We start from the raw sequence: 16,383 nt of genomic DNA on the forward strand, positions 1-16,383 counted from the left end.
TGACACAGTTCTTAAAAAAGCTAGCACATGCTGGGCATGGTGACTCATGCCTGTAATCCCAGCACTTTGGGAGGTTGAGGTGGGAGGACTGCTTGAGCCCAGGAGTTTGAGACCAGCCTAGGCAATATAGCAAGACCAAATCTCTACAAATAATATAAATTAGCCGGGCATGGTGGTGCGTGCCTGTAGTTTCAGCTACCCAGGAAGCTGAGGTGGAGGATCCCTTGAGCCTGGGAGGTTAAGGCTGCAGTGAGCTGAGAGCTGCCACTGCACTCCAGCCTGGGCAACAGAGAAAAAAATAAAAAAAGGCAATCTTTATATTAAAAAAGAAAATACTAGCACAGGATTGGGCTATGACAATAGAGAAGAGAAAGTGGAGACGCTAAGAGAATACTTTTTTCTGGAAGTAGGGACAAGTAGGAAAAGAGGCATATAAAAGAGCAATTAAAGGGAGATAAGCTTATTAGAACAAATCTTAAAAATGGAAGAGATTTGAATATGTTTATAAGCTGAGGGGAAGGATCTATTAGAGAGGGAAAGAACACAGGAAAGAAGGGATAATTAATGATACAAGAATCTGATGAAGCTGGGAGGAGTTGGTTTTGAACTGGAATGGGGATGTCTCATCCTTGGAGAGACTGGAAGGAAGGCTAAAAGGATGGGAGTGACTGTAGATATGTTGATATGCTTGGGAGGGAATTCAGGCACTTGGGAAGAGCACAGGCTGATGTTTTCCACTTGTTTGATACATCAGCGGGACAGGCTCTGCTGTTTCTGACACTGTGTGGAAGGAGACAGAGCAAGGAAGAAGTTGGAAGGCAGGTTGAAAGAAGAGTGCCAGATGGACCTCTTGGTCTTTGTGGTGGGATCAGGAAATTGGTACTTTTTTCCCTCAGTCTCTCTAATAGCAACACTATCCAAGTGGCTCAGAACCCTCTGAGCCGCACTGCTGGCTTTTCCCACCTGCTCAGGACTGCGAGGCCAGACTCTGTGTCAGGGCCATGCTCAAAAATCATAGACTCAAAAAAACCCACAAAAAACTTGAAGTGGAATGCTTAAATTTATTGAGAAAAAAAAAGTCTTTGAGAGACAAGCATTTTGACACTCTTATTCTTGCAATCCATAAAACTTCCTGTAAAAATGAACTTTAGGCCGGGCACAGTGGCTCATGCCTGTTATCCCAGCACTTTGGGAGGCCGAGGTGGGCGGATCACGAGGTCAGGAGATCGAGACCATCCTGGCTAACACGGTGAAACCCCGTCTCTACTAAAAATACAAAAAATTAGCCGGGCGTACTGGTGGACGCCTGTAGTCCCAGTTACTCGGGAGGCTGAGGCAGGAGAATGGCGTGAACCTGGGCGGCGGAGCTTGCAGTGAGCCGAGATTGCGCCACTGCACTCCAGCCTGGGCGACAGAACAAGACTCCGTCACAAAAAAACAAAAACAAAAACAAAAAACGACTTTGGTGAAATTACTAAGCAGACAGAATTTACCCAAAGTTGTAAGATACTGAAATGCAGATACAGTTTTTTTTTTTTTTTTTTTGAGACAGCCTTGCTCTGTCACCCAGGCTGGAGTGCAGTGGTGTGATCTCGGCTCACTGCAACCTCCGCCTCCTGGGTTCAAGCGATTCCCCTGCCTCAGCCTCCCGAGTAGCTAGGATTACAGGCGCACGCAACCACGTCTGGCTGATTTTTGTATTTTTAGTAGAGACAGGGTTTCACTATGTTGGCCAGGCTGGTCTCGAACTCCTGGAACTCAGGTTATCCACCCGCCTCGGCCTCCCAAAGTGCTGGGATTACAAGCGTGAACCACCGCACCCAGCCACGGATACAGTTCTTTATCAGACAATGGTTAAAAATTAAAGCAAAAAAAATTGCAAAATAAAACACTAAGAATCAGACTTTTAAGTGACCGAGGCTGATGAGAAATTATTCGCCATTCTACAAACACGGCCAGAATGTCCGTCGAGGGGCAGGCATTACACAAAAGAAATAAGCTTCTTTCTGCCCTGAGGACTGTATGGAGGAAAAAGACTACGAAAATCAGTATCTATAACAGCATGAGATAAGCAACGTGAGGAGAGGCACAAAATGCAGTGAGGTGATGAAAAAACCAAGTCCTCTCATTCTGAGAGGAGGAGCCCGATTTTCCCAAGGTTTTAAAAAATAAATAGGGCGAGAGTCAAAGAATCATGCTCAGATAACCTTGCAAAATGCGCCCCTCCCACCCGGCTTCCCGCCTTTGGCACCGACGCCCCTCGGGGCTTCGCTCGTGCCAGTCCGCGCGCGCACGCCGGGGCGCAACCGGCCCAGGGCCGGGAGACAGTCACCGCGAGAGGGCGCGAGCCGAACCTGTTTACGGAAGTCCCGCCCTCACTTCCGGCGGCGGAGGATTGGGAGGGACTGAAGGCCGCTTCCGGCTGTGGTAGTGTAGGGGCTTCGGCACGTGTGTCATTCGCCGGGATTTTTATATTAACCCTGCTTCTGGTGAACTTGTCTGGCCGGCATTCCTTTAAGGCCTAAGGATGAAGGCGGTAAGTGTTCTCAGAAGCCCGGTCCCCGCGGCCTAGGGCCCCTCCGGGTGATAGAGTCACTGCCTGAGTTAGCTTTTAGGCAGGTTTTCACCCTTGTCTAGGGGGCGGTGGTTTAGACTGGGGGCTTTCCAGTCTTTACACCGAGCTCATCCTTGGTTACCCACTGCGTGCGCGCACGACTTCACGGTATCACGAAGAGACAGGCACGGAGTTTTGCATCCGTGGGATTTGAGACTTTGAAGGAATTTTTCAAGACCGTCTTTCGAACTCGTTTTTCACAAATGAGAAGCAGAGTCCTACCCTCAGCGGGTTTATGTTGTGAGTCACGGTACCCATAAAGGGTAAAGAGATAGAAAAGCAAGTGATTTGCCCTGGTTCTCACAGAAAATAAGAGGTAGTCCTGGGGTTCAGGACTAACTTTGGGATTTCTGAATGAGGAGTCACCAGCAAGAGAAGTGGAATCCAAAGATCCGAATTCAGTTTTGCCCTCCTTAGTTTATGGGTCTTTTGGCAGCTTCATCAGTAATGTAAGGATAACAGCAGTCAGTACTCAACTAGGCTGTTGGAGGTGATTTGTTGGAGCACTTTGTAAATGATAAAATCGTAGATAAATGTAAGTTTTATTAAAGACAGCCAGCATTTTGTTTTGAACGTGTTAAACTCCAGGTGTTAAACTAGCCTTGAATAGCCTCTTATCACTACTAGATCAGTGGTTCTTAACCTGTTTGGGGATCGTAGAACCTTTTGAATTGCTGTGGATTAGGGTTGAATAACTGATGCTGTAGCGTTCTTCTGTAGGATTAAAGCCATCGTTTGGTTTTAGCTCTCATATGCAAGTCCATGGCTGTGGGACATTGAAATTGTGGAATTGGTCTGATGAAATTTGTAATCAGTTCTCTTTAGCCTGATTTTAAAAATAAGTTTCTGGGTATGCAGTATTCTTTCTGTTATTTTCTAGAGAAGAAATAAAAAACAGATCCCAAGCTTTCGCAAGTTAATAAAAACTAGTAAAGTCAAACTTGAAAACAAGCTAAAAAATAAGCAGTTTAAACAGCAAAGCTCTCTCAAGAAGTACCGAAAAGAACAGAGGAAACTAAGGCAAGCTGTGAAAGATGCTGTGTCTAAGAAACCCATTCCATTGGAGAACCCAAAGGAAAAGCGACCAGGTAATTGTGAAAACATCATGTGCTCTGGTTTCCATTGATTTATTCTGAAGTGTTCTTCATGGAAATAACTTTGCTTTCTAGTAATCGCTTTTCTTGTTCTCAGATCTTCCTAGAGTGGGTAAGGATAGTAGTCCTATAGGACTGCTATAAAGCATATATGCTTTATCACAGTCAGTATGAGAAAACATTTCAATACAGTATTCATTCAAGCTTCTGCTTTTAGTTTGTCTGGAAAGCAGATCTGAAGATGCAGTACTTGGGAAAACAAACTGAAAGTACTCAGGTACATAAATGTTGGGCAGTGTGCCAGTGCTGCCACTTTCCCATTCACCAGCAGTTAGGTAAGGTAAGAACATTGCTTGTCTCTGGTTCACTCTTCACAGTATTGCCAAGGTACACTTCTAAACTTCTGGCTTTCTTTTCATGTGGAAACTTGGGGTGAAATTGAGTTGTAATTGTCATGGTTATTTTGTAAAACTATCTAAAAAACTCTTAAGTACTCAAAACATGTAAGGAATATGACTATTTTGAGTCAGGCTAGTTCTACAACTTTACTGATACTTTTAGGGTATTCTTATTTGACTATATCAGTTTATTAGACAACTGTTCAGTCTTCTCAGGTCCATTTTAAAAAAATTATTATTATTATTATTTTTTTAAATAGATAGGGTCTTGTTCTGTCACCCATGCTGGAGTGCAGTGTGCAAAAATAGCCCACTACAGCCTTGACCTCCTGGGCTCAGGCGATCTTCCTGCTTCAGCCTCCAAAAGTGCTGGGATTGTAAGGGTGAGCCACTGCACCCAGCTAAAGTTTTTTTTTTTCTAATGTTGTGGGTACATAGTAGGTGTATATATTTATGGGATACATGAGGTACTTTGATACAGGCATACAATGCATAATCACATCAGAGTAAATGTGGTATCCATCACCTCAAGCATTTATCTTTGTGTTACAAACAATCTAGTTATACTTTTTTAGTTATTTTAAAACATACAATAAATTATTGTTGACTGTAGTCATCCTATCAAATACTACATCTTTTTCTATCTAAGTGTATTTTTGTACCCATTAACCATCCCTACTCCTATCTCCTCCAACTGCCTTTCCTAGCCAGTGGTAACCATCATTCTACTCTCTTCATGAGTTCAGTTGTTTTAATTTTTAGCCACCACAAATAAGTGAGAACATGTGAAATTTGTCTTTCTGTGCCTAGCTTATTTAACTTAGCATAATGGCCTTTGGTTTCATCCATGTTGTTGCACACAGGATCTCATTCTTTTTTGTGTCTGAATAATACTACATTGTGTATATGTACCATATTTTCTTTTTTTTTTAAATTATTATTATTTTTTTGAGACGGAGTCTCTCTCTGTTGCCAGGCTGGAGTGCAGTGGCGCGATCCTGGCTCACTGCAACCTCTGACTCCCCAGTTCAAGTAATTTTTCTGCCTTAGCCTCCCGAGTAGCTAGGATTACAGGCGCACACCACCACGTCTGGCTGATTTTTGTATTTTTAGTAGAGCCGCGGTTTCACCATGTTGGCCAGGATGGTCTCGATCTCCTGACCTCGTGATCCGCCCGCCTTGGCCTCCCAAAGTGCTGGGATTACAGGTGTGAGCCACTGTGCCCGGCCCCGTATTTTCTTTATCCATTCATCTGTTTATGAACACTTAAGTTGTTTCCAAGTCTTGGCTCTTGTGGATAGTGCTGAATGAACATGGGAGTGCAGATATCTGTTCGGTATACTGATTTCTTTTTTTTGGATTCATGCCTAGCAGTGGGTGGGATTGCTGGATTATATAGTAGTTCCATTTTTAGTGTTAGTTTTTTGAGGAACTTTCAAACTTTTCTCCATAGTGGTTGTGCTAATTTACATTTCCACCGACAGTGTATGAGAGTTCCCTTTTCTGTACATCCTTGCCAGCATTGTTACTGCCTGTCTTTTGGATAAAAGCCTTTTTAACTAGGATGAGATGGTATCTCATTGTAATTTTGATTTACATTTCCCTGATGATCAGTGTTGTTGAGCACCTTTTCATATACCTGTTTGCCATTTGTATGTCTTCTTTTGAGAAATGTCTATTCATATCTTTTGCCCATTTTTTAATGGGATTATTAAATTTGGAAGGCTCATTTGAAGTAGATAGGAGTGCCATTCTGTGCAGTGTGTACATTTATATAGCAAGATTTACTAGGTTTTTTTTTTTTTTTTGAGACGGAGTTTCACACTTGTTGCCCAGGCTGGAGTTCAGTGGCATGATCTCTGCTCTGCTCATTGCAATCTCTGCCTACTGGGTTCAAGTGATTCTCCTGCCTCAGCTTCCCAAGTAGCTAGGATTACAGGCATGTGCCACCACGCCTGACTAATTTTTTGTATTTTTAGTAAAGACGGGGTTTCACCACGTTGGCCAGGCTGGTTTTGAACTTCTCACCTCAAGCAATCCACCTGTCTCGGCCTCCCAAAGTGCTAAGATTACAGGTGTGAGCCACCACACCCGGCCAAGATTTACGAGTTTTAATGGGTCAGGAAGAATTGTAAGTTCTGCTGGGAAAGAAGCTAAGATTGTTTTATTCATAGTTGAATCCTCAGCACTTCAGTGCCTGGCACTTAGTTGACTTTTTTTTTTTTTAAATAAAAAAAGGAGAAAGAGAGCAAGACGCAGACAGTGAGCAGAAAGAGAAGTTAGAATGATCTGTAGTTGGGATTTTGTTAGATGTGAGTGCCTGAAGTGTTGAAAGAAAAATAGTTGAGGATATTGGCAAGAGCGTGGTTGAAGTGATAATCTTGCAGTCTAAGTGAGGGAGTGAAGACAGAACGCACTGGTAGATAGAAAGTGGAGTGGTCAGTGGATTGAAAGGTTACATAGTTGGTTAAGGAAGAAATGCTGTGGAAGTAACTGAATGGGAGCTGGAAGATTAAAAGCTTGTGTCAGAGAGAGGGGTGAGCACCAGGGTTTGGAATGTGGCCATTAGAGAGGCTGGCTGAAATGGAATATGAAGTGAAAGTAATTGGAGATGAGAAGGAGCTGAGGGGCTAAGTCATTGGTTCTCAAACGTCCTGAAAGGCATTTCAGAGTGTGTGGAGACGTTTAGTTTTTGGTTTTTACAATAACCTGGGAATGCTATTGGCATTTGGATTGCAGGAGTCAGAGATGCTAGCATTTTTCCAGACTCAGAACACCCCAGTACAACAAAGAATTGTTTGCCTAGCCTATCGGTAGTTCTTCCATTTAGAAACACTGGGCTCAGCTGGGAGCCATGGCCCACCCCTGTAATCCCAGCATTTTGGGAGGCTGGAGTGGGAGGATTGCTTCAGAAAGTGTAAGCTTTTCCTGTTTAAACCCAAAATGCAGAGAGTTCTACATCTCTGATACTTGTTTCTAATTTTTCTTTGTGTGTGGTACAGGTAAAAGGATTGAGAGGGAAGAAGAGGAAGAAGAAGAAGCCCTTCCTTTAGATATGATGGATGAAGATGACTTACAGTTAATGAAGGATTTAGGACAAAGAGCATCTTTTCTAACAAGAGATCTTTCTTCTAGGTAATACTTCATTTGGGTTATAATCATTCATATCCATTTAGTGTTAAAAACTTGGTTCTGAATTTCACTTAGGTGGTTCAAGGTGTTCACCTTTGAGCACAATGTTTACAAAGAATAAACATTTAGCTTATTTCCTAAATAAAGGAGGTTCATGTATAAGGCAAGGTGATTTCATTTAATGTGCACCTTTCTTTTGAGTCTGAATAGTGAAGTAGAGTGAATGGGGGAAGAATGCTGTTCTCACTTTGAGGTATTGGCCGAACAGTTCTGAGTTCTTTATGGCTATGATCTCACTTAATCCTCATTACCCTGCTGGTAAGTCTTATTCCCATTTCCAGAGAGGAAACTGATGGTTCCCTGCAGTCACAAGTATCTGGAATTTAAACTTGGACCTTTTAAACTCCAAAGTCTATGCTATACTCTAAAGATTTTGGGAAAGTAAGAGTCACACTTGGTTTTATGAACCGTTCTTCAAAAAGAATCTGCTGTAACTTTCACCTTTATTTTGCATCTAGAGGGAAAACTGGATGTAGCCAAAGTTTGAGTTTGTGTGGTAGGTTGTTTACCCATTTCATTTATTCATTTGCTGTTTGAGTGCCTGCTATGTGCCAGACACTGGCCTAAGTGCTAATATCCATATACCTATTGAAAGTTGGCTGGTGGTTTATTTTTCTGTACTTTTGAAATGATAGGTCTCTAAATAACTTTTTAGATCTATTAAGACTGAAATTTGATCTTTTTTTCCCCTGCAGTGAGCCTGTTCATGCGAAGAAACGGAAGCATGAACGCATTATAGATAAATATGAAAAAATACCAAGAACTCTGCAAACTGCACCAGAGAAGGAACTGATTCATTTACTTCCTATCAAAGATAAAAGTGGTATAATCCCACAGACTAGGGAGAAGCCAGGTGAATCTAATAAGCTGGTAATATTAGTTGAACTTTTACCCCCTTACTGATATCACGTGTTTTTTTCACTCAAAATTTAATTTTACCAGTATCTACAAAATACTCAATTAGTCTTATAGCAAGCTTGATGATTTGGGCCAGAATTATAGATTATCTCAGGTACCAATTTGTACTGTGAGGACAACTGAAGCTACAATGTTCAGGTGATTTTCTTTTCACTAAATTTTGTTGTTTCTAAAATTAGAGCATATTAACTGTTCTTGGTTAGCTTTCTTTTTTAATGTATCTTCTTTTGTATGTGAAATAAAACAGAAAAGTTCATATATCAAAGATGTGAAGTTACATGGTTTATAACAAAGCGCATACCTATAAAACTACTATCTAGACAAGAAAAAAAACTACTGCTAGCTTCCAGAGTCCTCCCTTGTGCTCACCTCAATCACTAATTGCGCTCTTCCCATAAAAGTAACTGCTATCCTGAGTTTTATCGTAATCACCTCCTAGCATTTCTTTACAGTTTTACCACTTAAGTACATATCACAGTTTTAATACACGTTTTCCATATAGTTACTGATAGTAACAAAGATGAAGAGGATCAAGAAGAAGAGAGGGAACTTGAGGAAGGTAATATGTCTGTATAGTTACTAAATTGTTAATTGAGAATTAATTTTTTTGCATAATAGTAAATGTGAGTTAATTTTAGATAAAATCTGGAAGGTACATTTTGGAGTACTGCTCATTTCAAGGTCACTTTGAACATTTTTCCACATTTGAAAGCTTCACCTTGTGGAATTATTAATAGATTATTTTTTCGAATATGGAAAAATTTACACAATCGTATTTGTAATATCTAGGCATACAAGAAGTGTGTCTTGTTAATTATTACTGTTCTGAATTCCTTTTAATTGTAAGAGAAAGACCTACTTGCAAATAACTGTTAACTTTTTAGCTTTAAATTACAAAAGCGATTCTGTAGTATGAAGTCATTTTGGTTTGTTTTTAGCGCAATTATACTTGTATATGTTTCATATAATTATTGAATGTCAGTTTCTATTACCTAGGACCATTTAATCAAAGTTGAACTGAAATAATGCATTTTATTGTTTGAAATTATATTAGTTTGGAATTTGTGACAGAATAGTCTAGTTAAATTTTACTTTCGCTTAGCAGACCTCATTAATAGCAAAAATGAATTACAGGTCAACTGTTTAACTGTTTTCAGTCACCCATCATAAAACCATTACAGATTATGCTAGTGTTGATTAAATCTAGTTCCCTATGAATTTCCTAAGGTGGACATGTTTTTCTGTAGCCCAAAACTATGAAGTATTAGTTTGTGTAAAGTAATATATAGTATTAAAAACAAAGGAGAATATTCTGTACTTAAAACTAAATAGGATTATCCTATTCGTTAATTAATATGAATTATTTTGGGCTTATTAGCATAGAAGCTAAGAATATGAGCTCTAGGCTGGTTACACTGGCTCATGCCTGTAATCAAAGCACTTTGGGATGCTGAGGTGGGAGGATCACTTGAGCCCAGGAGTTCCAGACCAGTCTGGGCCACATGGTGAATCCCTGTCTCTACAAAAAATACAAAAATTAGCTGGGTATTGTGGCTCACACCTATGGTCTCAGCTACTGGGGAGGCTGAGGTGGGAGGATCAATTGAGCCTGGGAGGTGGAGGCTGCAGTAAGCTGTGATAGTGCCACTGTACTCCAGCCTAGGTGACCAAGTGAGACCCTGTCCCAAAAAAAAAAAAAAAGAGCTCTAGAATCAGACTGCCTGAGTTTGAATCCTATTTCTCTTTGGTTTATGAGCTTAGCCAAGTTATTTTCTCTTCCTTTGCTTCGGTTTTCTTATCTATAAAATGGGTCTAATGATAGTACCTGTATTATTGTTGAGGAGATGATGTGTAGTAATAAATACAAAATTCTTAGCTGTCGTCATTATTATTATTACTGTAAAAATATTTTATTAAGATTCTTGGATACTTGTAAGCAGAGGAATATGTAAGGGAACATCTAATCTGTTGTAGAGATCATTGAAGATCCTATTCGAGAGCTGACCATAGAAGAACATTTGATTGAGAGAAAGAAGAAATTACAAGAGAAGAAGATGCATATTGCAGCCTTGGCATCTGCCATATTATCAGATCCAGAAAGTAATGTAGGTAGTATTAATTTCTTTAGGCTCTTTATATTAGGTATGGTGTAAATGCCGAATTGTTAAGATTCCCTTGTTACCTATAAGCATGCACTAAAAGGAAAAGCATTAACTAAACATAGTAGCTGGGTTAGAGTAAGAGTAGACAGAATCTTAGCTTAATGCTATGTCTGAACTTAATTTCTTTTGTAATCCTAGAAAAGTTACTTAAACTCTCTGAATCGTATTCTCCTCATCTTCATATATGAAAACACTGGACATGTTATAACTCTAAAAATGTTTAAGTTTATAAAATTGTATTAGGGAGGAGGAACCTGCTTGCAAATTTGCTTGACTTACCTGTGGAGTTTTTAAAAAGGAGCACGCTACAGGGAAATGTATGGAATTAGTTCTGGAATATTTGTAAGTTAAAAATATTTTAAGTGAACTAGAGCCAAAGTCAAAGTGTTATTGTGCCATGTGTATAGTGGTGAGTTAGTGATGGTTATAACACATGAACTAGAGAAATCTGAGGTTTACTCTTGGTCCTGATAAGTACTATCTGTGAGACTTTGGGTGAGTTATTTATCCAAGACTCTTTCATCTCTAAAAAAGGACAGTGTCTTTTTCAAAACTTTGTGGTGAGGACTATATGATGAAATATACGTGAAGTCATATAAAATGATATTATTGTTATGCTGGTGTCCCCAGCATACTATTATAACAAGTATTTGTTTATCAAATGATAAAATAGCTTATTTACATTTATAGAAGCAAATTTCATGTGGGAATGCTTTAGAGTAGTACTTGTCCTTTTCTAATGGAGTGAGGGGAAGATCTAGAGCAGAATTAGGGAAGAGAGATTTGGAATATTTCTTATTTGTATTCTCTCAATCATTACAAAACCATAGGCATAAGAGATTGATCTAATTTTACAGCTGGAAAATTGAGACTTAAAAAACCCAAGTGATTTGTTCCAGATTTTAACAGTCACTGGATTGGAACCCAGATCTTCTACTCAGGAACCTGTGCTCACAGACAATAGTAGTTTATCAAAGCAGTTGAAACCATCATAGAAATTATCTTTGAAGCTCAAGTTAATGTGGCTATATTACATGTAATTCCCGATTAATTCATGTGTATGATTAATATATTTGGTTAATGTATATAACATTTTAGTATATTTTGAAAAGCGTTTTTAGAAAAATAGGACACACGTACTTTAGGAAAATCCAGCAAAAAAGAATTTCCCAAAATAGCTAAATAATAAATGTAAACTTTTTAAGATCATATTTTTCTAACTATATGACAAAAATATGATTACTGATATAGTTTGGATGTGTGTCGCCTCCAAATCTTATGTTGAAATGTGACCTCTGATGTTGGAAGTGGGCCTGGTGGGAGGTGTTTAGATCACAGGGGTGGATCCCTCATGAATGGCTTGGTGCCATCCTTGTGGTAACAAGTGACTTCTCACTCTGGTAGTTCATGTGAGAGCTGGTTGTTTAAAAGAGCTTAGCACCTCCCCTATCTTTCCTGTGACATGCTGGCTCCCCCTTTGCCTTCTGCCTTGATCGTAAGTTTCCTGAGGCCTCACCAGGAGTAGATGCTGGCACCGAGCTTCCTCTACAGCCTGCAGAACTATAAGCCAAAATAAACCTCTTTTCTTTATAAATTACCCAGCCTCAGGCATTTCTTTCTAGCAACACAAGAATGGACTAATACAATTACCTTATAACTTCAGTGACTTATCTCTTGGTAAAGTGAGCAGTGTCTGGAGTTTGGTGTGGCATGACTAGACTTGGAGTCATTGTGTGAATTCTGCTTACTTTGCCGGATGTGGGGTTGTTGTCTTTTGTTCAAAATTGTTTGTCATGATTTCTCCAGCTTTATAAGCTATTTCTTTAACAGATTAAAAAATTGAAAGAATTACGTTCTATGTTGATGGAACAAGATCCTGATGTGGCTGTTACTGTTCGAAAGCTGGTAATTGTTTCTCTGATGGAGTTATTTAAAGATATTACTCCTTCATATAAAATCCGGCCCCTCACAGAAGCAGAAAAATCTACTAAGGTAATGCTAGATTACTAGATATAATTACTATCTAAAATAACTAAACATTTTGGAGAGAGAGACTTTTTTTTTTTGAGGCAGAGTTTTACTCTGTCGCCCAGACTAGAGTGTAGTGGCATGATCTTGGCTCACTGCAAGCTCTGCCTTCCGGTTCAAGCGATTCTCCTGCCTCAGCCCCCTGAGTAGCTGGGACCATAGGCATGCGCCACCAGGCCCAGCTAATTTTTGTGTTTTTAGTAGAGACGGGGTTTCCCCACGTTGGCCAGGCTGGTCTCAAACTCCTGACTGCAGGTGATCTACCCGCCTCTGCCTCACAAAGTGCTGAGATTATAGGCATGAGCCACGGCACCCGGCCTAAACGACTGTCGCGTTTTTTGTTTTTTGTTTTTTTAAATAGTACTGGGTGTATACTAGACACCCATATTTTATACTAATTTTGGGGTTTTAATATGCTGATTTTAAAAAATGATTGACCTTTTTGGTCTTTTCAGACCCGAAAAGAAACCCAGAAGTTAAGAGAATTTGAAGAAGGCCTGGTTAGCCAATACAAGTTTTATTTGGAAAATCTGGAACAAATGGTTAAAGGTATATTAAACATATCTTAAAAGTATGTAACATACTTAGCCTTGATCATGAAGGTGAATTCTGTACTGTGTTCTGTGTTGTGTAGTGAGAGGCAGGTATGGTCAGGAACAGAATCTAGAGTCAGACTTCCAGGGGTCAAATCCTGGCTCCACCACTTACTACCTATGTGATGGGAAAATTACATAGTCTTTCTGTGTCTGTTTTCCTGTCTAAAAAATGGAAATAATTATAGTACTTACCTTTCTGGATTACTGTAAGAAGTAACTGAGTTTGTAGATATGAGGTGCTTAAAACAGTGCCTAGCATGTACTATACACTATATTTTATCAATTATTAGTATTATTGCTGCAGTTTTTAGTAAGTAGTTGTATTTTTGTTGACTACAATGCATTTAACAAAATACATTGTTATGAACAGTTGGGATTTATTCTGCTGTTTTTTTATTTGGAGGCATGGTAGTCAGGGAAGAAGGATAACTAGAGGCCAGGCGTGGTGGGTCACACCTGTAACCCCAGTGCTTTTGGAGGCTGAGGCAGGAGGATTGCTCCAAGCCAGGAGTTTGAGACCAGCCTGGGGAATGTAGTGAGACTCCTGTCTCTAAAAAAAAAAAAAAAAAAAAAAAAAAAAAAAAAAAAAATTAGGCATGATGGCCCATGCCTATAGAGCCCCAGCTACTGGAGATCTGAGCTGAGAGGATCACTTGAGTCCAGAAGTTTGAGCCTGCAGTGAGCTATGATTATGCCACTGCACTGCAGTCTGGGCGATAGAGTGAGACCCTGTCTCAAAAGAAATGAATAAATAAATAGAAGGATAACTAGAAATGGATATTTGCATGCCTTGAAAATGGATATATGAGTCAATTATTTGGGATGATAAACTCTTAAAATCTTTTTCTTCAGAAAAGGAAGGACAGAAAAAATAGGGGTAGGAATAGGGAAGATAGTTGGTTGCCTAGGCCAGGTGCTTTCATTTGGCCTAATTGGCTCATTTACCCAGCTTATTTACTAAGATCACCCATTGCTATCAGCTGGAATAGGACCGCTGAATCCTGTTGGCCTAATAAGGGCATAAAGGTAGTGGAGTATAGTGGGATGGAGGTGGGTAGTATGGATATTGTTTCTATGTTCTGGTGTTCCAGCTGGCACCCTATTAGCGTTTGTTCTTCCAATGAGAGGGCCTGGGAGTTTTTCTTTTGTTTTTGAATTTCTGAACTGTTTGGAAAGCTCCTGGGATCTTTGTGCAACCATCTCTGTCTGATAGAGCTGTAACATGAGCCACATATGTCACTTAAAAAAAATGCAGACACACTAAAAAGCAATGAAATTAATTTTAATAGTACATTATATATATTCAGATTATCATTTCAACACGTAATCAATTTTAAAAATTAGTGTCTTACATTCTCAGTTTTTTTTAGTACTAAGTTCAAATCTGGTTTGTATTTTATACTTAGAGTATATCTTAATTTGGACTAGCTGCATTTCAAATGCTCAATTGCCTCCTATATGTGGCAATTAGTAGTCTCCATATTGGACCTTTCCTAAGCAGATCGAGCCATTATGAAGTCTTTTTTAATTTTTTTAATTTTTTTTGAGACGATGTCTTGCTCTGTTGCCAGGCTGGGGTGCAGTGGTGCAATCTCAGCTCACTGCAACCTCTGCCTCCCAGGTTCAAGTGATTCCCCTGCCTCAGCCTCCTGAATAGCTAGGACTATAGGCGTGTGCCACCCACCATGCCTGGCTAATTTTTTTTGGATTTTAGTAGAGATGGGGTTTCACCATGTTAGTCAAGATGGTCTCGATCTCCTGACCTTGTGATCTGCCCGCCTCGGCCTCCCAAAGCACTGGGATTACAGATGTGAGCCACTGCGCCCAGCATATGAAGTCTTTTTTTAAGGGGTGTGGGAATGTGTGTGTGTGTGTATGTGTGTTAAAATGTACATTGATTGTAAAAGAAAGCCAATTAGTTTAACTTTTGACCAATGAGTACAGTAACTACAGTTATCTTTTGTTTAGATTGGAAGCAGAGGAAGCTGAAAAAAAGTAATGTAGTTTCCTTAAAGGCATACAAAGGACTGGCAGAAGTCGCTGTGAAGAGCTTGTGTGAGCTGTTGGTGGCACTACCTCATTTTAACTTTCACAACAACATCATCGTATTGATTGTCCCTCTCATGAATGACATGTCAAAATCGGTGAGTTGCTGTAAATGGTTATTGCTGTCCTCCTTAGAAAATTATACACCGTTTGGGCCAGGCATGGTGGCTAACGCCTGTAATCCCAGCACTTTGGGAGGCTGAGGCAGGCGGATCATGAGGTCAGGAGATCGAGACCATCCCGGCTAACATGGTGAAACCCCGTCTCTACTAAAAATACAAAAAATTAGCAAGGCGTGGTGGCGGGCGCCTGTAGTCCCAGCTACTCGGGAGACTGAGGCAGGAGAATGGCGTGAACCCGGGAGGCGGAGCTTGCAGTGAGCCGAGATTGCGCCATTGCACTCTAGCCTGGGCGACAGAGCGAGACTCCGTCTCAAAAAAAAAAAAAAAAAAATCAATCAATGAATAAAAAAAGAAAATTATACACCATGTGATTTTTTTCCCCCTACAAAATTCTTCCAAAGTTATTTATTGGTAAAATAATGTCAATTTATTAAACACTGTCTCTCTGAAGAAAATTATTTGAACATAAGTTTAGTGCAGTGGTTCACAACAGGAAGCAAATTTGTCCCCCAGGGAACATTAGGCAATGTCTGCATACATTTTTGATTGTGATGACTGTGGTGGCGATAGAGTCTTAACTACTGGCATCTAGTGGAGAAAGTCCACGGAGGCTTTTAAACATCCTAGGACAGCCCCCTACAACAAAGAATTCTGTTAGTGCTAAGGTTGAGAAACGCTGGTTAAGTGTGACATTTTATTTTTCAGATATCTGAAATGTGTTGTGAAGCTGTGAAGAAACTCTTCAAGCAAGATAAATTAGGCCAAGCTTCTCTTGGTGTAATTAAAGTGATTTCTGGTTTTGTGAAGGGCAGAAATTATGAAGTTAGGCCAGAGGTGAGCCTTTCTTTTTTTACTTTGCATTTTGTTTTTAAATTACAAAGTTGATTTTCAGTTGTTATGAGGAATTTATTCCTTATAAGTGTATGAAGTAAAAAGTATTGAAGCTCCTTAAGTGTTTAAGATGTTAACTCCTGAAATGTTTGATACTATTAACGGTTTGATATTTATCCTTCTGGATGTTTTTCTTTGCAGATATAGTCATATATACTTGCTTATATTTTAAAATAAAAAATAGCGTTATACTTTGAAAACTGTTCTGGAACAGTTTTCATTTTCTATATTGTGAACTTACGTATAGGGTTATCCCATTCTTTCTAATGCCTACCAGAGTATTCCATTGTGTGCCCTAATTGTTGAACAGCTGAGTTTTTTC

The 16,383-nt window shown here is 39.7% G+C and overlaps 1 protein-coding gene across 11 annotated transcripts in view; it reads left to right on the forward strand.

Moving 5' to 3' along the window:
* Positions 1-2,320: 2,320 nt before the first annotated feature.
* NOC3L (NOC3 like DNA replication regulator) overlaps positions 2,321-16,383 on the forward strand; it is a 48,687-nt gene continuing 34,624 nt past the window's right edge. For all 11 annotated transcript variants that reach the window (XR_010118407.1, XR_008652879.2, XR_010118420.1 and 8 more), the window contains exons 1-10: positions 2,321-2,536; positions 3,495-3,702; positions 7,109-7,241; positions 7,994-8,151; positions 8,719-8,775; positions 10,191-10,321; positions 12,209-12,370; positions 12,862-12,955; positions 14,971-15,146; positions 15,876-16,004. Coding sequence is in view for 3 of the 11 variants with exons in the window: in XM_055254983.2 (XP_055110958.1) it covers positions 2,528-2,536; positions 3,495-3,702; positions 7,109-7,241; positions 7,994-8,151; positions 8,719-8,775; positions 10,191-10,321; positions 12,209-12,370; positions 12,862-12,955; positions 14,971-15,146; positions 15,876-16,004 (1,257 nt within the window). In the remaining 8 variants the exon portion in view is untranslated. The remainder of the gene's footprint in view (positions 2,537-3,494; positions 3,703-7,108; positions 7,242-7,993; positions 8,152-8,718; positions 8,776-10,190; positions 10,322-12,208; positions 12,371-12,861; positions 12,956-14,970; positions 15,147-15,875; positions 16,005-16,383) is intronic.

Source organism: Symphalangus syndactylus, chromosome 2, assembly GCF_028878055.3.
Source record: "Symphalangus syndactylus isolate Jambi chromosome 2, NHGRI_mSymSyn1-v2.1_pri, whole genome shotgun sequence".
NCBI lineage: Eukaryota > Metazoa > Chordata > Mammalia > Primates > Hylobatidae > Symphalangus > Symphalangus syndactylus.